General features: G+C 48.1%; 1 protein-coding gene across 2 annotated transcripts in view; it reads left to right on the forward strand.

The window, feature by feature from the left end:
• Window positions 1-4,865: 4,865 nt before the first annotated feature.
• MTMR12 (myotubularin related protein 12) overlaps window positions 4,866-25,080 on the forward strand; it is a 65,627-nt gene continuing 45,412 nt past the window's right edge. For both annotated transcript variants that reach the window (XM_027092739.1, XM_027092741.1), the window contains exon 1: window positions 4,866-5,050. In XM_027092739.1, coding sequence (XP_026948540.1) covers window positions 4,883-5,050 — 168 coding nt within the window. In that variant the 5' untranslated portion in view covers window positions 4,866-4,882. The remainder of the gene's footprint in view (window positions 5,051-25,080) is intronic.

The following is a 25,080-nucleotide window of genomic DNA, read 5'->3' on the forward strand; positions in this document are numbered from 1 at the left end:
ATCAGACTGTTAACTTGTGTATTTGTTACCAACCCAGGTTCTTGGACTCTTTAAGCAATAGAAGTTGATACGAGGCCAGACGAGAGAGCGAGAGCAAGTGGCACGTCCTCTTGCTTGCTCCCTGAGTGCGGGGCGAGCTGGCCTGTAGACGGGGTGAGGGTAGCGATGGGTGGGTGGGTAGCCAGAGGGGTAGCGTGGGTGGTCTGCCCACCCCGTTGGTGGTGTTGTGTGTAGAGTGCATGCGCCGAGCCCTGCTTTTGCTCTGCCACCTCAGAAGTGGCAGTTGGGTTTTGGCCTTTTTGTATGTTATTCAAAATATGCCCCAACTGCCCATGCCTGTAGTTGTTTTTAGTCCCTTAATGTTTCTTTGTATTCAGATCCACGAGGAGATGCTTGTCCAGGTGCAAGCACTGCAGTAAAGGGTCCCAGGGCCCAGCCTGTCTCATTTTGAAGAAGACAGAATACAGTTCATAGAGTAGGCTCATCAGGCCCCCTACCATGTGGCCAGTTTAGGCTGTGTGTTTGTGAAAGAAAAAAAATCACCAGGAAGCCCTTGTTCACAATCACTGGGTCTCCCCAGCAGGCCCTCATTTTATTGCACCACAAAGTAGAGAACGATGCAAATGCTTCTTAATCCAGATCTATTCCTCACCATCTTCAGGGGAGGGTTGGAAGACGCATGGATGCAGCAAGAGGTTAAGGAATTTTCTATTTTCAGTGAAAGAAGAAGGCAAGTCTTCGCCATTTGCTAAAATTGGAATTTGGCAAGCAGCCATTAAATAACACGTGCATTTTAGTCCTCGACTTTTATTTATTTATTCACTCATTCATTCATTTTTATTTTTTAAAAAATCAAGTCTGGGACTTCCCTGGTGGTCCAGTGGTAAAGAATTGGCCTTCCAATGCAGGCGACATGGGTTCGATCCCTGGTCAGGGCACTAAGATCCCATATGCCATGGGGCAACTGAGCCCACGTGCCTCAACTAGAGAGACTGCGTGCCGCAAGCTACAGAGCCAACGTGCTCTGGAGCCTGTGCACCACAACTAGAGAAGAGAAAACCTGCGCACCACAACTAGAGAGAAGCCCGTGTGCTGCAACGAAAGATCCCGTGTGCCTCAATGAAGATCCCACGTGCCGCAACTAAGACCCAATGCAGCCAAACAAACAAACAAATAAATCTTCAAAAAAAAAATCAGATCTTAGTTTGTATCCAAGCGATTTTAAAAGTGCAGGCTCTAACCCGGATGCTAGAGTTTGAATTCTTGCTTCCCCTTCTTACTAATCAGTTGCTGGCCAGGCTGCTTTTCAGCAAATACCCTTTCACTCAGGTGCAAATATTTATTGAATCCCTACTATGTTCCTGGTACCTATCAGATAAAGATGAATAACACACACACGTAGGCTGCTTCAAGTGACTCCCAGGAGAAGGAAATGCAAATATCCAGGCTTAACTACCTGCCGGAGGAAGAATGTTCCCCCCTTGTGGGAGTACACACTTGGCTTCAGTTTGTGGGAAGCAACGGCACTGTCTTTGGTCTGGCACTCATTTCTTTGTGAGCTAAGATTTGTTCCTATTTATAATTCTCCAAGAGAGCTCAGGGCAGCATTAGGAGAAAGGAGTGACCTTAAACTAATATGTGTAAATTAAAATATTTGAAGGTCTAGGGGCCACCATCTGCGGTTATTAATAGATGGAGAATTATTTGACCTCAGCATGACAGGGATTTTTCAGTCAGTTGGGAGGGACTCTCCCAAGGAGATTTGATCCACACCCTAAAGATCAAGTGAAAAATATGCTGATAGCTGGAGAACCTTAAGAGCGAGATGGAAACGGATGTTAGCTTATTCTCTGTCCTCACCCGCTTCCTGCTCCTTAAAGAAAGTGCGGGTTTTCATCAGTGAGCAGAAAACGCCCCCGCCCCGGGAAGCAGCAGCCACCCTCCATCTTCTTCTTTTTTTTTTTTTTTTTTTTTGCGGTACGCGGGCCTCTCACCGTTGTGGCCTCTCCCGTTGCGGAGCACAGGTTCCGGACGCACAGGCTCAGCGGCCATGGCTCACGGGCCCAGCCGCTCCGCGGCATGTGGGATCTTTCCGGACCGGGGCACGAACCCGTGTCCCCTGCATCGGCAGGCGGACTCTCAACCACTGCGCCACCAGGGAAGCCCCACTCTCCATCTCTAACACCGTTCCTCACTTGCTGCCTGTGATTTCTGAAACTGTATGGACGCAGTGGCTGCATCAAGTTTCCAGAGTCGTCACGTTGCAGAGCCATTGGATGCTGAAGAGCAGGATAAAGTCATTATTACACCGCAGGATGATTTCAGGAAAATTTGATGTGGTGGATTAAAAATAAAAGCCATTATCTCTAGTCCAAGGATTGGGCCAGAGGTTAAAAACAAAAACAAACAAGGACACAAACAAAACCCCTTTGTTTAACAAGGTGCCGCAGAGCATCATCAGAAGTCACTTTTCTTCTCCTTCTACAGTCCTGGAAAGGGGGTAAATTATGTCTTCCTTGGTGGGATTGTACTGTCAGCCAGCACCTGTTTAGTTCTTGCTGCCTACCAGGCATCGCCTGGATTACCTCGTTTAATCTTCATAATAGTCCTCAGCCACATTGACATAGTTATTATTGTTGTTATTATCATCCCAGACAGAATCACAGGCACAGAGGGATGAAGTAACTTGCCCAAGAACACAAATAATAAAGGGCATAGTTATGGAGCTGCCAACCTAGGGCAGGGATGCCTGCTTACCCCACCCAGAGACATGGGAAGGGGTTGGGGGGCTGTGCCTGACCCTGATCATCTCCTTGTCCATGTCCAGGCACCCGTGGGCGGGAGGGGTGGATGGCGATGGCAGAACCCAAGACCTCCCGCTCACTACTCCCCCTCTGATGATGAGGCCAGGTTGCCGCCCCGACAGAGGTAAGCAGGAGACTTAGGTTTGGCTGGGGAGGGCCAGGGTGCCAGGACAGGGTGGGCACCCAAGAGGACTGTGCAGGAGCTGAGGCTTCAAGACCCCTGGGCTTGTTCCATCGTACCATCACACCTCACTTAAAAAACACAAATTTGAAGATAAAATGATTCAGAATTTGAAGGCCGCGACCGCAGAGCATTAAGCCCCAAGCCCTTCTAGCTGCGGGCCTGTGTGACTGCACTAGTTGCATGTCCAGGAAGCAAGCCCTGGCCACAGGCACCCACGCCAACATACTGACTATGGTCAGTGCAAGATCATGGAAAACTGAAAAGTCAGAATGTAAAGATTTGTTCAGACTGTAAAAATCTGCCCTGCCGTTTCACTTTGAAAAGTAAAAACTGCTGTGAAATATAAAGTGCTACTATTAGTCCCCACAAATAACTTCATTCCGGACACCTCCCTAAGGAGCGTCTTTCTTCATGAAGCCTGACTTAGCCTTCCTAAATAGAATTGACCGCTCTTTTATCGTGCTCCTTCCTAATTTGTGTAATTATAATAATGTTCGGATCTTGGGCTTAGGAATCAGACACACCTGGGCTGGAATCCCAGCTCTGTCAGTGACCTGTTGCGAGACCAGGGCAAATTACTTGCTTCTGCTCTTCTTGAGGACTGGGATAGTGCAACTCTGGTAGCTCCAGCCATGCTGTACTGGATAGGCTGAAGGATGGCAATCAGGTTGAAATGAGACCACAGGACTTGTCCTGACCTATGTTTTCAAAAGTAAGCACATTCGGGGATGTGGGGACATGTGTATGCATATGGCTGATTCGCTTTGTTGTGCAACAGAAACTAACACGGTATTGTGAAGCAATTATACTCCAATAAAGATCTATTAAAATAAATATATGAAAGCTTGAGAGATGAAAAAAAAGTAACCACATTCGTTTTCACTCAGATTTTATGTTTATTTGGCCTGGCTTTGGTGCGCGGGAGGGGGGAGGGGGCGGTCATGGAGATGAAGAGGGTAAAGGGCATTAGCCATTGACGAGACTAATGCTTACCAGGGTCTGACACGGAGAAAGTTAACTGCAAATATTTATTATTAGTTTTTTCCACTAGACTGAGTTTCTTGAGAGCTGAAACTGTTTTATTCATCTGTGTCTAACATAATGCTTCGTACCAAATGTCGAATTTAAATGAATTTTCTTTGCAATCTTCACTAAAAATGAGGGTTTTATCGATAACTTGGGAGGGTGAATAAAAGAAATCTCTTAAGGCCTTTTGATATTCTGTTAGAAACGGAAAGATTAAAAACAAAAAAGTTTCAGAAAATGAGGTCGACAAGGCCTTTTATGATCATTCAAACCCATTCCTAAGTGCCTAGCACTTGGTTTGTCTCATTTTTGTCTGCACTTAAAACAGTAAGCCCGAACATCATTGATGGGGGTTTGAAACTCACTCATTCAATCGGTGAGATTCGATACACTACACTTTCGGAAGTTTTATTCCAAAACGGCAAGGAAAAAGACGAGAACGACGGCAGTGAACCAATGCTCACAACTTAGTGACTGCAGGATCACTTGGCGGCGGCGACATTTTTGCTATCCAATCGCCGGGGAGTCCGGAGAGAACGCTCTCTGGATTGGTCAGAAGAAACATCTGTCCAGGTTCATTCAAGAAGGGACTTGACGTGGGGCTCGGCCAGCAGAGGCTTCTGGCCAATCAGAGAACGCATGGGGGCGGGCTTTGCCGCAAACGGTGGAATGGAGCCTATCTCGGAAGGCTAGTAGCCGCCAGGCAGACCGGCCTGTCGCCAGCGGAGGAGGCGTGGCCTCCGGCCGCGGGTTCCCGACTGCTTGGGCCTGCGCGCGGAGTGGGTGGGGCCCGCGTGCCTGGGCGGGGCGAGCGGTGTCAGCGGCGGAGCCGGATGCGGGCGGTGCCGCGGCCGCCGCTGCCCTGGGGATGGGCGGAGCCCCGGCCGCCAGTGCTGGTGGCCGCTGCGAGCGGCCGCCTCTGATCCCGCGCGTCGCTGCTTCCCAGGGCGGCGGTATGCTGGGGAAAGGTGTAGTCGGCGGTGGCGGCGGCACCAAGGCGCCCAAGCCCTCCTTCGTGTCGTATGTACGCCCCGAGGTAAGGGGGCGCCGCGCGGGCGGGGCGTCTTACTGGAGCGGCAGGGGCGAGGGGCGCCTGCAGCCCCTTACCCGTCGCAGGAAGAGCCGCGGGCGCTTCCTGCCCGGGTGCCGGAGGGAAGCCGAGCGGAGTGAGGCCCCCAGGGGCGCGCTGGGCTTCCCGGCGGGCCCGGCTGAGGATCCCCGACGCGGGCAGGCAGGTGCTCGAGTGCAGGGCCCGGCTTGCTGGCGACCAGGTGAAGGGGCCCGAGCCGGGAAGGTACTGCGGCCCGGCACGCTCCTGGCTACAGTGGAGGGGAGCTGGGTTTGGGGCACCGAGAGAGGGGAAGAGCAGGGACGTCTGGACCCCCTTGGGGACCTGCCCAGAGCCTGCAGTCCGGGCGGGTCTGCCCTGCCCTTGGAATTTCTCAGTGAGTCTGTAGAGCTTGCTTATCTCAGCTGCTTGCTTCTAAGAGTGCTATTTGATGCCGCTGGCGGGATACCGTGCACTGCCTCTCGCTTCCCGTCAGCACTGCAGGGAGAAAGTGTGGGTCGGTCCCGGCCTCAGTCAGCCTCTACCTCTTCCTTGTAAATTCCCCTCTGTCGCTTTTTCCCCCTTTTATTTCACCCCCTCACCATCACCCTTCCGACTCCCCGGCTGCTTTCCTCCTGGAGTTTTACTGTCAAGTTCATTCATTCATTCAGAAAATATTTTTTGAGCTCCTACTCAGTGCCAGGCACTGTTCTAGAACTGCTTGGGGGTATACATCAATGAACAAAACAAAGATCCCCGTTCTCCCGGAGCTTATCTGAGGGAGAGAGGGGTAAACAATGAATAAAATACGTATAAGTAAATTATATGGTATCTTAGAAGTTGAAAGCATCATGGGAAAAGAAAAGACCTCCTTCTCCTTGCGCAGTGGCATTTGAGCAAAGCTTTGAAGGATGCTTGGGATCTGAGGGAAGAGTCTGGAGTGTTGGAGGGCCATCACGGAAACCAGCCCTGCAGAATCCAGGGGAGGAGGGGGAGAGTCCTAGGAGAGGAGGTGAGAGAGGTTACAACCTGTAGGCCTTGCTGAGAGCTTCTTGAGCTATAGCTCCCAATCCAAATGCCTAATTAGATGCATTTTCATTTTGGATTTCTGAAGGTTTTTTCCTGCTCCTCTCTCAGCACTTTAAACAGCAATGTGCAGAAGCATCAGCAAACTCTTCGGCTGTCTTCACACCTCTGTAGAGCAAAGGCAGGTGGGCTGTGGGTGAGAGGGCTTGATCAAGGACCGCTTCTCTAAGACCACCTGTGGCCTGAAGCCTTTGCATATATATCTTTAAATTCAAATGTGTGTCTTTTTTTCCAGTGGAGAGTACTCTTGAAATGGGTCTTATTTTTAGTCCTGATTTTTAAATAAAAACCACTTCCTCTGTAAGTGCTTGATAAGGAGTCAGGGTCATCTTGCATATTCAGCAGGCTCTCCTGTAGTATGGAGGGTAAGAAATGTGGTCAGTTTCTCTTTGTGTCTTTTTTGATGGAGACCTGGTTGAAACACAACTGATCTTTTAACCTTTCCTCTTTAGGGAGACTAAACTACAAGTGGAAGGTCTTCTGAAATGTGGCCAGAGTTCAAGAATGTTCAAATTTTTTATCCACCAAGAGCACATGTTGTAATTAGACATGTTTACCCTCTTTGCCCACAGCTCCTGATATGTTTCCTTTGAGGGATAATTAGGGAAGGGGAGTGGTTCAGCCCCAAAATAAGCCTGAAGTGGTCACATTTTTCAGATCCGTATAGTTGGCAGTTTTGTTTTCTTGCAAGAAAATAGTGCTGTGTAGACACTATACTTCTTTGTTGAAATCTGTCTCAAAAAATATTTTGTGACAGGATAAGGCTCTGACCTAAATCATGGATGGTTTTTAGAAGATAAGGGATTGAGGGAGTAAGGAGGCAATTTGCTGTTAAGTACAGTATAGCTTTTGCTAGCTATTACGTTATGGGAGATGCATGTGAGCAGCTTCAAGGTATAGCCTGTGTGCCTCTGAGAGCACTGGGTCTGGTAACCTTCTCTTGACTCGGGAGGTGGAATCCTTCAGAACACTTTTCTGAAGACTGTCATTCTGCTGTTTCTATTCCTTTCCCTCACACTGCCCTCATCTTTACTGCTTGTCACGTGTGTTTTCCTATCACTGTCTTCTTCGTATGCTCTTTGTTTTTGTTAGCTGGGAAGTCGCAATTTCTCACACACCTTTTTGCTGGTAGATCACTAAGCTTCCAGAACACCCTTCACGCCTTCACGGTGCAAAGTGCCTTATGATACCTGTGCCTGGTGATGAACTTGTTCTAGGCTGATCAGATCTTAGAAGATTTATCAGCAGCTGCATTCTGTATGCCAAAGAGGCTATCAAGAGCCAGCACTTTCTATTAAAAGCAGAAGGCTTAACTGGATAAAGTATTTGAAGATGATGCTTATAAACATGATGGCTTATTTTTTTTGTCTTGTGATCAGAAAGGATTGGCATTGGACAGCCTAAAATGAGGGGTGGGAGTTAACTTCACCTGTTAAAACTGGATCTCTGCCACAGTAACTTGGCTCTTCTGTCATTGATTCTCCTAAATGAGTGAATGTGAAAGTTAAAATCCTGAACTGTAATTTAGGATCTTTGGTCATGTTTTGTGAACTCTGCCCAGAGGGTTGCAGATCAGTAAATTGCGTAAATGGGAAGCTGATGGTTCTGGAGGCTGAGGTGAACAGGAGGGAGAGAGCTGGGCCTATCTTGGTGGTACCCGATGGCTGGTACTTAAAAACATCTCAACACCTCCACCCCAGCTTAGCCTTAGACACAAGGTGCCTCTGTGCAGGGGAACCCTGGATGCTGAGCTCTGCTTCAGGGCAGTGTTTGGTTATAGTTTGGGTGCCAGATCCACTTTTCTTATTAAATAAAACACCTGTTTGAATTATTATTATTTCAGAAGTCGAAGTGGTCATTGTAGAAAAATAGGACAATATAAATAAGCAAACAAATTTTTTACAGAAAAAGTATAAGCTTATGAACGACTTGGAATGTATCCTGTCAGATACGTGTGTAGATGTATGCATATGTTTTTTACCAAAACGGGACTAATATTGCTGATCACATTATTTTGTAATCTGCCCATTTCACCAGAAATGTATATTGTAAATGTCTTTCTATGCCCATTGTTAACCTATAACTTCATTTTAAATTAGACCCCTTTTCCTCAACAGAGACAGACAGTGTGATGGGGAGATGTTAGGTAGCGTGAAGAGCCCAAGAAAGTATTGTGGTTTTTTTTTTTTATAAATGTATTTATTTGTTTGTTTGTTTATTTTGGCTGTGTTGGGTCTTTGTTGCTGTGCACAGGCTTTCTTTAGTTGCAGTGAGCGGGGGCTGCTCTTTGTTGCGGTGTGCAGGCTTCTCATTGCGGTGGCCTCGTTTGTTGCGGAGCATGGGCTCTAGGCGTGCGGGCCTCAGCAGTTGTGACGTGTGGACTCAGTAGTTGTGGCTCGCAGGCCCTAGAGCGCAGGCTCAGTAGTTGTGGTGCACAGGCCCAGTTGCTCTGTGGCATGTGGGATCTTCCCGGACTGGGGCTCGAACCCATGTCCCCTGCATTGGCAGGCGGACTCCTAACCACTGCGCCACCAGGGAAACCCCAGTAGTGTGGTTTTTAAATGGTTTTCTAGTTAGTCACCTTCTCTGCTGCCGAATGACAATTCTGATTCTTTAAGACTGTCAGTTTTCTGCTCAGTTACCTGGAAATTGTAAGCATGGGTTTGGTAATTCATAGTGGTTAGAAATGCTTAGTGTCTGTACCTGGCAGCTTGTAAATAAAGGACCCTTAGGTGATCCTAAGAGAAAGTTCTGATTTAATAAGAGCCGGTTCCATTGTGATAAGGGAGCCAAATAAAAGCCTCAGGGTACTTGTGTGTTGTTCTCTGAAACTAAGACCAGGAAAAATTCAGCTTTTAGAGTTTGCTGTACTTCTGCCTGTGTTTGTGTGGTATTCCAAATATGGTTAAGATGTACTTTCTAGTTGAGTTTAGGTCAGTGCTTGACTTGAATGCACTAATAATAGTTATTAATTACTTAGTTGTGGATTTTCAGACTTGGAAGAGAATTTAAAGATGATCCACTCCACCCCTGAACTCTTCCTCTGTTATGTCGATGTGAATGAGGCCCAGCGGGGTTAATTGCCCTGCCCGGGGTACAGTGTTATTGTAGAACACAGTTAAGAGCTGTCTCTGGAGGCCAGCAGTGCCTGTGGCTAAGCCAGACCCACAGCAGTTCAGGAAAGGTTTTATATAGATGTGGGAGAAAAGGCAAGAAGAGACATGAAGATTGAGAAGGGTCCAAAAAACCCAGATTTAAGAGCCGATTTTTTTTCCTTCTTATTGATCCCTCAGGGAAAAGAATGCATTCGATTGCCTCTTCCTCATTTAAGGCCATTTCTTTTGGTGGGGAGAAGTGAACCCATGATCCTGAATTCTTCCCAGAGATAGGACTGCAGGTATATATCAAAATAAACAAACCAAGAATTCACTGGTATTCATTAGGCACTTCTGTGTCCCAGAAACTGCTTATCTCATTTCATCTTCATCTGTCTTATGTGGCAGATACTACCATTACCTCCCTTTTTTGTGTCTAGATGTGGAAAGTGAGACCCAGAGAGGTTAAGCACCTTACTCAGGGTCACAGCTGGCGAAGGTTGCTGCCAGAATGTAAACCAGGGCCTTCTGACTCCAGGGCCATGCTCTTATCCCTCTATTTGTGAGTGCAGGGATATCATTAGTGAAACATGCTTGTAGGCATGCCTGGTGTTTGCACTCTGGAGCGCTTTCTCATTCGTGTTCTCTAGCAGCGGTTTCTTTCTTGGCTTTTTTAGGTTCTCCACCAGGGGACTGTGAGCAGATATGGGGCTCGTTGGCGATACGGTTAATTTGTTCAACAGATATTTATTCAGCACCTACTAGTACCAGGCACTATTCTAAGATGTTGGGGATCCAAAACAGATGAAATGATTGAGATGATTTTTTGGTGGAACCCTCTGGTATTGGACCGCTAATTTTGATGACTTTGATGGATCGATGACGAGAGGAGATTGGCTTAGCCTAAAACAGACCTCCTTCCTCAGTCCTAGCCATAAAAAATACCTTTTAAAGCAAAATCTAGACCCATTACTTTAAGACTGTATAACTTTTTCTCCATTCCAAACTAATTTTTTAATGGCAGAATTTTCTCCTTCAGCTTAGAGGTCATCTATAGTGATTTAACAGGCCATTAAAGGACATTCAAAGTTCTTCCTAAAATGACCACTTTCTTAGCTGTGGCTTGAGCCTGACGATCTGTCCAAATCTTCCGCTTTTTCTCTCCTGCATGTGCTTCCTGCGGCATCTCCCTGGGTCCCATCCAACACCACACAGCTTCTGCAGATAGAGCACCAAAGATGTCATGAGGCTATTGTCAAGCAACACTTCCTGCAGCCCATCAAGCAGCTGCCACACAGACAGCCCCCGTCTTAGCCAGCCTCTCTCTGCGCCCTGCTTCCGTCTCTGAAGCTAAAACCAGCACTGCTGTCAAAATCTTAGGCTGTGGGGAACGCATGCTTAGAAATTTAAAGTTCTAGATCCTTCTCTGAACATCCTCAACAGAATATTTGATATCCTTTGACTGCTTCCACGTGAAGCCATTCTATGTCACAGCGTGCTTTAGAGAGAACTCAATTTTAGGGGGTCAGAAAATTTTTTTATCACTATAAGAGATGTATACCTTATTTTTATGATAAAGACAATGTTGCAGACTTTGGAAGTTAGAAAAATAAAGCTACCCGTAATTGTGCTACCCTAACCAAAGCAGTTATTTCCATTTTTTAGTTGTCTAGGCTTTGTGTCTTATATGGTTGCACTCATAATATGTGTAAAAATTTATAGCCTGCCCTGCGGTTGTTGTGTTTGAAGGTGGTACCGCTGATTCACGTCAGCAGAGCAGAAACGTCGAGTCGTTTTTCCAGCAGGAAGCCTCCCTCAGTTTCTCATCAAGTTAAGCTTGTGACTTCTTATGTGCTTTATTTGGAGAACAGTGGGTTTGCAGTTTAATGAATCACTTACAATAAACTCCTTGAGTTAGATTAGGAGGTAGGATTGAACTGGAATAATTCTGCTAACCTCTAATATTCTGCTGCTTTGGAAGGCAGAAGAGAGGAGGTGGAAATGGGAGAGGGACTCCAGGAGGGAGCGAAGCTGCCGGAGAACCGAGAACCGGAAGGGCCGCAGGGCTTCCCCCTTTCCTTAATCCCCTCTGCATACCTGGGGTGTCACCCTCCAAGGAGAGCAAGCACTTGTCTTTGCTCTCCCTAGCTAGCTGTGTGTGAGGCCAGTCCTTTAAGCCTTGGTCATATTTCTACCCGAACAGTGGGAATAATAATACCCATCTTACCTGATAGGTGTATGTGAACATTTATGAGTCTGCACTGTGACTGTGCACACAAAGCCCTCAGCGGAGAGCTTGGCGCCTGGGTAGCCTTCAGGAGATGTGGGCTTTCATTGTTACTGTTACTCAGGAGCCATCTGGATGGTTTCAGAAAGTACTTAATCGTCAATCTTAGAATACAGGATCTTTCCCAGCTAAGGTATTAATGACAGTGGAATATTTAGTTGTTGCGGTTGTTGCCATGGTATCATGCCGGGAAAGTTCACGGTGGTAGCTCTTCCTTAGAGTATTTTTCACTATCTCCGAAAGTTTCTTTTCTTCTTCTCTTTGTTCTTTTATACATTTGAGAATGATTTGATTATGTTTTAAATTCCAAACCTAATGAGAACATTTAGCAGTTGACTTTTTTCATTGTTAACATTTGGCCTTTGACATTTTGCTAGATTCTTTCTGTGGACTTATTTTTTTCTCTTCCCTCATTTCTGAGCCTCTCTATCATAGGCCAGACTTTGTCCATCACATCTGGTCAATGACTTACTTAAGATACGAGTAAATAAAATCAAATTACCTCTGGGAGTAATAATTCTCTTTACCTACATCAAAGGCAGTTGCCAGACTGTGCTGTTTTGATTACATATGTAAACGCTTTTCCCTCCTGTGCCCCTTCGTCATTCCTTGGAGACCTGGCTGGTGGGCAGCCTTTCAGAGGTGGCATCTAAACCGTCACTTGTTTGCTTTGGGGGGAGAGAATGGCTTGAGCCACGAGAAAAGCAGGGCCTGTGTATGAAAGCGCCGGCCACAGTGGTGAAATATTTTGAAGTCTACCTTTCCCTTGTGACAGATTGCCAACCCCTGTTTTAGGCAGTGGTCCTGAGCTGCTGGGGTTTTTTTCCTTTTGTTTTTGCTGAGAGAGTTTTTTAAGATTTCTGAGAATACATTTGAAGGGAATGATCCCAGTTTTTTAGATGAAAAATCTCACTGTGTTCCTACCTTTTCTCCATACATAAAATTGAATTCGTGTTTTGCTTTAATTCCTTGAGACCCACTTCCCAGTGTGACTTCACCTCTCCAAGCTTCCCTTTCCTCACCTGTGACGCTGGGTGCCCATCTTCCCGGCAGGCTTATTTTGAGCATGAGAAGAAATACCATGTACACCCAGCTTGGGATGTGATACGTGGCAGATACTCAACAACTGCTAGGTGCTTTTATTATTATTAACAAGAACTTGAATCAGAAGAATTACTGAGTGTGTCACTACCATTTGCTAAGCACCGTGTTAGAATTAGGCGTGAAAAATAAAATCGGCAGTCTGTGCACTCCGGAGGCTGACATTCTGCTGGAGAGATGGCAGGTCGACAGATGGCCGTGACGTGCAGAGGTAGGTGCTGCCTGTTGCTGAGCGGGAGCACACGACGCTCTCGGGCACGGAGGAGGGCCCACTGCTGCCTCTCCGCAGCATCTGGCCTCATTGGAAGGTTGCGTGGGACTTGGAAAGGGCAGCGTTGACGTGGGCTCCGCTCTGGGGAGGTGGGGGAGGGTGCAGTGGGCAGGTAGGAGGCACAACTTGAAAGGCTTACAGGTGCGTGGGGACCAGGTGGTCAGACCATCTGTCCTCTCCCCTTGTATAAGGTGCCCGCGGAGGTGCAAGTGAGGCAGGTCCTGAAGAGTAGAATCCAGGGGCACCACTGGGACACGCCTGTTGTTCCCCACTTTCTGCGGATGCTGCTTTGCGCGTCCGTCTGGCTCTCGGTGAGCCTGTAGGCAGCTTCTCATTTGCCCCAGTTCCTCTTGCTCCAAGACGATGGAAAAGCTACTGCCCCAAGGCTTTTAGCTCCCTGCCAGCTACTCGGCTGACCTGGTATTTACATAGCAGCTCTGGAGGGGGACCAGGAGGGGAGGCACAGAAGGCAGCGCCATGTGTTTCTGCAGCTGCTGTTGGTCCCATCAGTTAGCTTCAGTGATAAGACTCTGACAGCCCCATGACTGCTCCCTGACACCTTTCCTCTAGCGCTTGTGCACATTCCAGCGCTGCCCTCTTCACTTTCAGTGTGATATGCGGGTTAGCAGCATGGCTTTGGAATTAGAGCTTTGCCCCTTGCTGTATGGATTTAAGCTGGATATGTAACTTCTCTGAGCCTCAGTTTCCTGACCTGTGAGATGGGAATGAAAGTAATAGTATCTAACCCATACAAGTGACATTAGTCTTAAGTGAGACAATCCGTGGAGAGCTGCTAAGTCAGCACAACTCGGCACGTACTAAACACTTATGAAATGTTAACTGCTGTAGTTGCGTTACTCTTCACCCCAGAAGCTGCAGCTGTGTGTCTTCATTCATGTGTTTGTTTCTTGGGCCACCAGAGCAGGTCCCGATAATGGCAAGACTTGACCTACGTTCCCTTCGAGCATTGTTCTTTGCTTGCACTCTCAGAGGCTTGTGTCTGGAGCCAGGGGTGCTGTCCCTCTGATTGGACCCTGCCATACCCACAGTGGGCACCCTTTCCATTTCCCCTCCGGCACCGATTTCTTTTCCAGTGAGTTGTTTCATGGATTCCCTCTCTGTCCTCCTGTAACAGTATCTTCCCTTGTCTCAAGGGCTTCCAGGAGGACCTGGGGTTTGGGCAGCATGCTAGGTCCTGGGCCTGAAACTCCAGTTCAGCTCCACTTCCCACCTTCCTAGCTGCTGCCAGTGGCCCCCTCCTTCCCCAGTCACGTGTGGTCCAAACCAGTTGCAGTCCCCAGGGTGCCCTTTGAGAGGGGCCTCTGTGGTGGTCTGTCTTCATTTCCATTGCCACTCTTCCTGCTAGCATCTCCTCTCATGCCCGGGACCACCGACCACAGCTGCTTACCTGGTCTCTCCACCTGCCACTGCTCCCTTCTGCATCCCCCTCCCCGAGACACTCCTCCCATCATGGCCAGGCTCCTTTTGGATGCAGCCTTCACGTGTCATTTTCCTGTTAAGAGTCCTCCATGCCCCCTGCCCCTTCCACTGGTCCAAATCTTAACGCACTTTCCAGGCTAACCCCAGGTTCTGACTGCTTCTGGTTTGTTGAAAGATAAGTAGCTTGGATTTGGGAGCCCTGGGCTCTGGCTGTTTCTTTTCTGTGTGTCCCTGAGGGAGCCCCTTCAACCTCTTTGGGTCTCATTTCCTGATTTATAGAGTTGGATTAGGCAAGTGTTTTTTTTTTTTTTTTTTTTTTTTTTTTTTTGCGGTACACGGGCCTCTCCCTGTTGTGGCCTCTCCCATTGCGGAGCACAGGCTCCGGACACGCAGGCTCAGCGGCCATGGCTCCCGGGCCCAGCTGCTCCGCGGCATGTGGGATCTTCCCGGACCGGGACACGAACCCGTGTCCTCTGCATCGGCAGGCGGACTCCCAACCACTGCGCCACCAGGGAAGCCCATAGGCAAGTGTTTTTAAACATATTTTGTGCAAGGAACTTTTTTTTTTAAACAGCGTGGTTCTTGAACAACTTTTTCAAAACGCACTGTACCACGCGCTGCTCTGGAGGTTGAGACAGGCCCCAGGGGTGGGGAGGGGTGTGTGTGTGTCAGGGTGGGAGCGGGGACCTGCAGCAGGGACCTGTGTTCTTTCTGTTAACCATGATCTCTTCCTTCAGCCCCTGTGGAGAACTGCTATTTCAAATGAAATCATAAAGGAAACCCCAAAATAGAGAAAGACCAGAAGAGAGAGAGTATGAGAGGTACAGTGTGAAAAGCCCCAGACCAGGCAGTACCGAAGGCTCTTGTTACTTCAGCCTCTTTGCGTTCTCAAGGCTTTGCTCGTAACTAGCTGCCGTCCTCCTTTTAGCCGTGATACAGGCTGTCTATAGCTCTGGGTTTTGGTGATGTCATTTGAGTGTTTATTCTCTACTCCTTTGTGTATAATTGTTCTATGTCTGTGGCTCGTATTTCCCCAACAGAGCTGTAAGCTCCTTGAGGGCAGGGCTGTAGTGCTGGCCACTCAGTGTGGCCTTGCGGAGCTCAGGCTGGCTTCAGAGAGGGCTGAATGGACTGTGGCCCAGGGCCGTCCCTGGAGAGGGCCTCAGAGGGTAGCTGGTGGGAGCTTCACTCAGAGGTCATTTTTTGTTTGTTTGTTTTTAGAATACAACATTTGAACATTTATTTAATTTTCTTTTATACTTACCTAGGGTTATAAATTCCAAATATATCACTTTTAATTTTTGTTTACATCCCTGTCATTGAAGATGGCAAATGTTAACCAAAACAAGTCCCTGCAAAGTCACATGACCAAGGGCCTGGCTACAGGAAAGAGCAAAGAATTAAAGTCCATGATGCAGTTTACCAGACAATGATGCAGAGATGAGTTTGCAAGGAGCTAGCATTCTGGCTGGAGTGGTGGATGGAGGAGAGTGGGCACTGATTGTGGTATGTGCTACAAAGAAGTACAAAGAAACAAAAACAAAATACATGACTGTGGACTCCATTTACTCAGAGGTCGTTTTTATTTCTCCTGCAGAGTGATTTGGGGGAGTTGAGGTTGAGAACTAGGTGAGGAACTTCAGTGTGATTGCTGACTCTACCCTTGGTCTTTGTGCCCCAAGAGTCTGCTTTGGCCTGAGATGCTTTGCCTAAAAATACCCCTTTTCGCTGTCACTGTGGCGCTTAGTTTGGTAAACTGGTGACCTGTGTGGACACCTGAAGCCCAGCTGTTCCCCATGGTGTGTCTCCAGCTGCTCTTTGCTTCCTTAGGCAGCTTCCGTTCCAACAAGCGAGCAGACCCTCTCTGTTGGAATTAAGCCAGCTTTTTGTTGCGGTCAGATCTGTGGGTTCTGAGGCTTACACTGCTGCGATGGGTCTTACCATTTACTCTCTAGCCTGAGGTTCTTACTAGGGAGAATGTGCTAAAGTGTTTGGATTATTTAAAGGCCTGGGGAATGCCTGGTAATAGTGATCCTTGCTAAGAAGCACGAGTAATCCTTTCACTGCTGTTCAGTAAATGATGAGCTGTCAAAACAGGTGAGGGCTTTAGTTTGGATCTTGGTGAGCAGTTACTTTCTTCCTTCAAAAAGAAAAAGTCTGAGGTAGGGGAAAAAAGCAGCAAATCTAAATGTGAGAGAAAGGACTTAGAATGACACATGAGTAAGTTTTTTTTTTCACACACACATACTGTATTTTATTTTTTACAAGAATGAGTAAGTATTGCTTAGCTCTTGGGGTGAGGGTGCTGTCTGAGGTTGTTGCCTATTTCCCTGTCCTGGAGACTTGTTACAGTTGAAGGGACACTTGATGGTGTATATATATATATATATATATATTATTTTTTTTTTGCAGTACGCAGGCCTCTCACTGCTGTGGCCTCTCCTGTTGCGGAGCACAGGCTCCGGACGCATGGGCTCGGCGGCCAAGGCTCACGGGCCCAGCCGCTCTGCGGCACGTGGGATCTTCCCGGACCGGGGCACGAATCCATGTCCCCTGCATCAGCAGGCGGACTCTCAACCACTGCGCCACCAGGGAAGCCCGAGTTATGTCTTAATAAAGCTTTTACAAAACACAGTTTAAGAATCAGGACTGAACTTGGTGTCAGAAGTCCTGAGTTCTGGCTTCATCACCTGTTTAGCCCTGTGAGCCCAGGCACATTATTTACCCTCTTGGAGCTTCAGTGGCCTTATCTGTAAAGTGGGGATGAGAATTCCTTACAGGACTGTTGTCAAAATAAATGACGTAGAATATGTGAAACAGGACATAGGAAAACCTCCAGCAAATTATATATTTCCGTGTTTAAGTTAGACGTATATTTTTGCGGATAACAGATGCTTAGTCTGAAGTGCTCTTGAGCGTTCCCAGCTCGCCCTGTGGAGTGAACATGTATTGTGGCTGAGAACTGATTTGCATGATGAGTAAACAGCAGAGTCCTTAAGGACTAGGTCCCAACCCTGCCCCGCATCTGTGGTCTTGGAACCTTGAGTCCAGACAGAGATCGTTAGTTTGCCTCTTACTGCATGTCTGCTCCCCTGGCTTCAGGTGCTGCTGACGTGCTTTATTGTCAGAGTAGTCGTTGCTTGTATCCAACTGCCAAGGCAGTGTAAGGTTAGTAGAGTGGAGCTGTGGTCAGTGGCAAAGCTGGTACCTGATAAGGCTGGCTCGGAAGGGAGCGGAGCCCCCTGGCCAGGAGCGGGGAACCAGCAGCCCTGGGAATCAGCTCCAGGGAACAAATCTTATTTTGATTTCTCTAGCTTCCTGGACCAGGACAGTAGATAGATTCACTTAGTCTCTAGTCTCTATCCTCAGTGATAAGGCTTCCAATTTAAAGTCTGTCTTTGAACGTGCCCCTGCCCTATTCATGAGACTAGAATGTGTTTCAGGAAGCCAGCTAACGGAGAGGTGTGGGAAAGGTCAGTAATACCTGCCACTAATCACATACTTAGGTAGTAATTTTTATTTATTTAATTTATTTATTTTTGGCTGCGTTGGGTCTTGGTGCTGCGCGTGGACTTTCTCTAGTTGCGGTGAGCGGGAGCTACTCTTTGTTGTGGTGCGCGGGCTTCTCATTGCCGTGGCTTCTCTTTGTTGCGGAGCATGGGCTCTAGGCGCACGGGCTCAGTAGCTGTGGCTCGTGGGCTCTAGAGCGCAGGCTCAGCAGTTGTGGTGCACATGCTTAGTTGCTCCGTGGCATGTGGGGTCTTCCTGGACCAGGGCTCGAACCTGTGTCCCTGGCATTGGCAGGCGAATTCTTAATCACTGCGCCACCAGGGAAGCCCTACTTATTTATTTATTTATTTATTTATTTAGCTGGCTCTTAGTTGCGGCACACGGGATCTTTTAGTTATGGCATGTGGGCTCTTAGTTGTGGCATTCAGGATCTAGTTCCCTGACCAGGGATTGAACCTGAGCCCCTTGCACTGGGAGTGCAGAGTCTTAACTGCTGGACCACCAGGGAAGGCCCGAGAAAGCTTTGCAGAGGACTTGAACTATGTGGACAGTGGACTGGACGAATTGGGTGGGCGGGACAGGGGAGAGCGGACTGTGGGGTCCAGCGGCTGCGCCGGGGGCTGGATGGCGGGAGCAAGACCCTGATCGTGGGGGTGCGCAAGGTGCGTGCTGGCGGCTGGAAGGAAGAGCAGCAGCAGGGAAGGACGGGCGTGGACGGACTCTGGAACCGTTAAGGAAGCAGAGCAGACAGGATCATGAGAGGCAGGGGATAGCTGAGAATGACTGCTGGGTGTACGGTAGGGCCAGAGTCCAGAGGACAGCAGGTTCGGCGAGGGGCGGGGGAAAATGATGAGCTGACTTAGAAATGTGAATTTGGAGGATCTGAGGGACATTACAGTACATGAGGCCAGGAGGCTGTTTGGGGTCCAGATCTGGAGCTCTGAAGAGAGATCTGGAGTAAAGATACATTTGAAGGGAGGAGGGTTGTCAGCATATGTTGTGGGAGAGCTGCCCCAAGGAACAGAGGTCCTGTGGACCCTGCCCAGAAAGAGATGAGGAAGAGCAGCCAGCCAGAGTGTCGGTCGTTTGGCCCAGACGCATTTCTGCTGATTTTCAGGGCTCTAAATGACACTTCCTGAGGGTAGCAGTCTTTGCTGACCCCCTCCGAATGCGGTTAGGTGTGTCTGCTGTGTTGCTGTTGTGGCCTCCTGCACAGCGTAGCAGCGTACACGAGTCATTACTGTTGCTTGTGCTGTGGTCAGACTCCCATGTACTCTGAGGAGGTCAGGGCTGTGCCTTGTGTTCACATCTGCTTTTGCTGTGCTGGTACAGCAGGTGCCTAAGAAATGACAGTTCGGTCAGTGAAAGAGTGTCTGAAAGGCCGGGGAGAGGAAACGGTGTCCTTGGGGAGGATGTGGTCGGCGGACAGGAGCAGGCTTATTGTAGTGAAGGGCATGGCTCTAGACAGGCAAACCCAGGCTCAAGTCTCGCTTCACTTAACCTTGGTCAACCTCATTTTCCCCATCTCTAAAATGGGAACAGTAACGGCAGTTAAGAGTTGTAAGGATTAAGTGAGATGATGCGTAGAGATAACCTTCTGCAGGTGTCTAATGTTTATTGCACTGAATACCCAGTTTTCCAGTTATTATTTTTTTGTCTGTCTGAACATCTTAAGGGCAGAAGTCAGTTCTTCATCTTTTTACACGGGGCATTTGGTAGGTAGGTTACTCAGGAGCTGTTGAAATGAATTGGTATCTATTGGCAGTGGGTCATCTTGCACCTCTGAGTAACCAGACATACAGCTCGAGTGTTGACTCACTGGTTTCGCTGCCCAGGCTCATGGGAACCCTGTGCTTTGGGCCACGCCTTCTCAGAGACGTAGTTCTGAGAGGAGATCAGATGGACACCTCGTAATTGCTGGGCCACCTGTATGAGGTGGGTCGCAGTGGGTGTGTCTCCTTTGGGCCACAGGCTTGCTGGAGAATGGGTGGCAGTTCTCACGTCTCGTCTGGCACAGACGTGGCCAGAATAAGAGTGCTCCTGGCTCTGCACGGGGCGAGTTTCTTAGATGTGAGGGCAGTGGCAGCTGCGTGTCCTGGGAATTGTTGATACTCACCGCGGCAGCAGGAACAGACGTAGGTCCTTTTGACCTGTGGGGTAAAATGTGCGGAAACTGGAAGACTTGCTGTTCATGCCCTTTATCCTCTTTTTAAGCTAAAAGAAACAAACATAAAAAAGTAGCCATAGCATTGGGGTAAATGTTGAAATAGGAATTAACCCCCAAACCCCAACCTTGATCCTCGCACTCTGGCAGAACTACCCTCCACTTATGTTCATGCCGCTGTTCTAACTGAATTCAGGCCACTGAGATACCCTAGTTTTGAAGACTTGGACGTTCTTTGACCAGTGCCAGCCGTCTCTGCTGTTCTTTTGTGCCATAATAGCAAGCTTTGTCCACACTCAGATGGAGTAGCAAGAGGCGCTGCACAAACCACAGGGATGGTGTTTAACGCCCCAGTTGTTGAAAATTTGCATCATTTTCAAATGAGTTCCTTTTCAGGCCTCTTGCAGGGAAAAGTCTGTCAGCATAACTAGTGGAACCCGTTCTGCTTGATTGTTAAAGAACTGTACTTTTCTAGCCCTCTTTTCTTACACATTGAGCATGATACTTAATTGGGGTCAGTAAGGACTTTTGTCCCACGTGTCACAGCTCTGGAAGTACAGTTGTGACCATTTGCTGATGAGGCAGCTGGGCAGGGAGGATCAGAGTTGAAGGGTAGTGGGATAGAAGGAGCAAAGGGTTAAGGGGGACTCCGGGCCCTTCCCCGAAACCAGGTGACAGTTTCAGAAGCTCCCGCTGCTCCAGAGAACAGGGCTGGTGCAGAGGCAGCTGTCCCTGGATGCTGGTTGAATTTCCTGGGAGATCCTGGGATGATGCCAGGCCCATCCACGGCACCTGCTCTCCGGCAGTTCTTACTGGACAGGCTTCATGACTTCTAGTCTTTCTGGATTAATACCACGTACATGACAGCCTTTAATGGAATGTTCTTTACAGTATGATGAGAGCATTTGGTGATGCCACCCACGTCAAAGCCCAAGCCTAGATATTGTCTCTTAATCTCCCTCCCATGTGTCTCTCTGGTTCCTGCTGGAGTGTTTTTAAAAACCTCTCATTACCTAAAGCCATTATTAATTAAATTACTCAACGAAATCTTCTGAGCACTTACTGTTTGCAAGGCCTGTATTGGATTCTGGGACAATATGGCAAGCAAAAAACCAGACAGAGGACCTGCCCTCAAAGAGTTTATAGATTGGTGGGGAGATAGACTTAAATAATTACATAAATAAATGTGAAATTGCAGTTATGACAAGTGCTAGGAGGGAGAGATACACAGGGCTGTAAGAACGTGGAAACAGAGAGGGCTCCCCAGAGGAAATGACCCTTGTCCTGAGGTCCAATGGATACTTAAAATTCACAGGGCAAGGAGGGAAAGGAGACGCATTCCAAGCAGAAGGAACCTGGACTTCAGATAGGAAGGGGCTTGGCAGGTACGAGAGGCTGAAGGAAGACCAGTGTGGCCAACATGCAGACTGAGGAGGAGGTTGGTGGGAGAGCAGGGCGGACAAGGAGGTGGGGACCAGGCTGTGCAGGGCCTCCTTGCAGGCTTTATCAGGTTGTTGCCCTCCTGCCACCAGTAATCCAGAGCAGACCGTGCTGTGAAAGGAGCACTGCCACTTTAGGTGGAGAATGCATAAGAAAGAGGCAGATGCAGGTCGAGCAGGTGCAAAGCTGTTGCAGTGGTCCGGGTGGGAGATGATGGTAGCTTGGACCAGGGTGGTGCTGTGGAGGTGAGAGAGGAGCATGGGTTGTGGGCATATGTAATGGGTCTTACTGATTGGATTTGGTGGTGAAGGACTGGGTACTGGGGTGAAGGAGAAGGAGGTGTAAGGGGGGCTCTTAGGATGACATGCTCTTGAAGGGGGAAGCACCGGGTAGCCCAGACTGTACATAGCAGTGTTATTTGCGGTTGGAGCCTTCCCTGGAGTGTGGTACATCGAAGATTCCTGCTGAACTCTCGTGGGTTGGTTGGGGTGACACCCAGAGACTAAGGCCTTGGAGGACCCAGTGGAGTGAGTCATAGGAGGTGAACTCTCAGCTGGTGTTGAGGAAGCCCCCGAGTTCTTTCCCACGTAGCGGCCATTACTCCTGGGGGGTACATGTATTTTGTTTTTTTGCTTCTGTCCTTTCAGCCTCTGTTTGCCTCTCCAAAACAATTTTAGGCTTTCCCTGGGCTCTTTTATTGATGCTTGCTTTGACCTGGTTTCAGGTGGGTATAGCAGATACATTCACTGATCTTTCTGTCCTGTTTTCCTTTTTTTCTTTGTTCCACAGAAGAGGTAGTGTGGCATCATGTAAGAACACAGGCTGAGCCAGCTACCAGGTTTGACCTCTGCTTCCACCACATTCTAGCCGGGTGTCTGCTTTGTCTGCAGAGTTGGAGGTAACAGTGGCTATAAGAGCCCTACTCCAAGGCTTGCTATGAGAATTAACTGAGTTGATAAGTATAAAGCCCTTTCAACGATGCCTGCCCCAAAGGCTCTAGAACTGTGTCATCATTATTCACCTCTCAGCCTCAGTAAGCGTTGGCCCTTGAAAGTAGCCACTTTGGCATTCATAGCATGGACACTTGTGATTTCTGCAGTCTGTAAGCGACCCCTGAGTCATGATGTAGTCATCTGTGATGTCAGTAAGGAAGAGATTGTATTTATTTATTTATTTTTTGCGGTACGCGGGCCTCTCACTGTTGTGGCCTCCCCTGTTGCGGAGCACAGGCTCCGGACGCGCAGGCTCAGTGGCCATGGCTCACGGGCCCAGCCGCTCCGCGGCATGTGGGGTCTTCCCGGACTGGGGCGCGAACCCGTGTCCCCTGCATCGGCAGGCGGACGAAGAGATTGTATTTACTCATCCAATTGTAAAGGTCAGGTTGGACAGCGTTTTAATCACTCATCCAGTAAATTTGCCCATGAAGACAACAGCTTATACACATTGAGAACTCAGCATGGTCAGGAGTAGGACATGCACGTGGGAATCTCATCATGTCCTGTAACCCACTTTAAGATCCATGTCCAGGGCTTCCCTGGTGGCGCAGTGGTTGAGAGTCCGCCTGCCGATGCAGGGGACGCGGGTTCGTGCCCCGGTCCAGGAAGATCCCACATGCCGCGGAGCGTCTGGGCCCGTGAGCCATGGCCGCTAAGCATGCGTCTCCGGAGCCTGTGCTCCGCAACGGGAGAGGCCACAATAGTGAGAGGTCCGCGTACCGCAAAAAAAAAAAAAAAAAAGATCCATGTCCAGATTCAGTGCATCCAGACGTGGGCTGTACCTTACTGTTAACCCTTTCCCCTCTTCTCCATTCAACTATGCTCGTTCTCCCCGGATCAACAACAAAAACTTTGAAATATTATCTCCGTATTTGTTCTTTCTGTGTTTTTCTTGTGGAGTTCAAAAAGCTACTGTAAAAATACGGAGGCAAAGGAACTGTGGGACATAGCTGATGAGTACTCTCCATTCTGTGCTCCCTACCTTCTCTCTACCACCCATACAGGCTGCTTCCCAAAGTGAAGGAAAAAATTCACATTTTTTGAGGGGAGGGTTTCTTTATGATTCCTCTTTGCATACCCTGACTTACTGGAGTCCTCTAGGTTATTTCTCTTCTCAGGACTGGTGTATGTTTTGATTTGGGGAGTGGAGGATGGTTGATGGTAGTGGCGATGGTGCTTATTTTTTTTCCTGAGTTGATTATCTTGTAAGAATTGATAGTGAACATTTATACTTGTTTTGAAGTGTTAACCAGAGACAGGTTAGATATTAGTGATGATTGCCTGCAGCATGGCTCCTTTCTTCCAGTGCGCAAGTGCTTGTATAGGTTTTTATTCACAATTTGTTGCCATCTTTCAGTAGCGTAATCTACTTTGTTTGGTTGTTTTTCTGGCCACGCCCCGCAGCTTGTGGGATTTTAGCTCCCCGACCAGGGATTGAACCCAGGCCTATGGCAGTGAAAGCTCTGAGTCTTAACCACTGGACCGTCAGGGAATTCCCAGCTTAATCTACTTTGAATAAATTCAGCAGTCGGGAAAGCTTACCTTTTGTCGGCATGCCTGAGCAGTCCCTTCCTCAGATGCGGTGTTCTCTTAAGAAAGCCATTAGTTTACTCTTTTGGTCTTTTTTTTTTTTTTTTTTTTTGCGTTACGCAGGCCTCTCACTGTTGTGGCCTCTCCCATTGCGGAGCACAGGCTCCGGACGTGCAGGCCCAGCGGCCATGGCTCACGGGCCCAGCCGCTCCACGACATGTGGGATCTTCCCGGACCGGGGCACGAACCCGTGTCCCCTGCATCAGCAGGCGGACTCTCAACCACTGCGCCACCAGGGAAGCCCTACTGTTTTGGTCTTATAGTGGGTTCAAAGTACTTTCTATTGCAGAAGAAAAGACAGCAAAGGACAGGACCTAAGTCATTGTAGAAAACAAATCCTATTAACAGAAAAGTGCCGTTTCTTTTTCTACGACTTCAGGTATTACTGTGCAGTCCAAGTCTAATGGAATTAGGACCAACCTGGATGTTGTGAATTGCAGGAGTTTCTGATCCACAATAAAAAAAAAAGAATTGAGAAGCCTCCTGAGTGGTGTCAATTTAGTTTCATGTGGGAAACAGGATTGAGAGAGAAGCAGAAATTATTGTACTCAGAGTCTTGAATCATTGCAACTCTTAAGTAGTATGTTGGAATTCTTTGTTTAGTCATCAAAAGAAAGGAGGAGAAAAAAGAAAGGAATCAAGAAGCATAGATTCTGCTGGGTCCAACAATTGTAACAACTCCCATTTACTGAATATGTATGCCAGGTGTTTACACCTGTTTCTCTTCATATCCTCATACTGAGGTGGTATTGTTTCCATTCACACAGGAGGAAACCAAAGCTCAGGTTAAATGGCAAGCCCAAGTTCATGTCTGTAGGTACCAGAGCTGGGTTTGGACTGTGGTCTCAAGTCTGTATTATTTGTTTTCAGTACATGCACAGAGAGAAGTTTGGAGAAGCCAGGGGAAAGACAAAACTTAAATTGTCAGTACTAGGCTGTGTTAAAAATACAACTCTCTGCTTTAAAAAAAGGGAAATTTTGTTCTAAGATACACATGGATTCCCACCTAATATGTAGATGCAAATGAATTTCTCCCCTC

The sequence above is a fragment of the Aethalodelphis obliquidens genome, unplaced genomic scaffold (assembly GCF_003676395.1).
Source record: "Aethalodelphis obliquidens isolate GAN/ISIS:26980383/991018 unplaced genomic scaffold, ASM367639v1 scaffold80, whole genome shotgun sequence".
Lineage (NCBI taxonomy): Eukaryota > Metazoa > Chordata > Mammalia > Artiodactyla > Delphinidae > Aethalodelphis > Aethalodelphis obliquidens.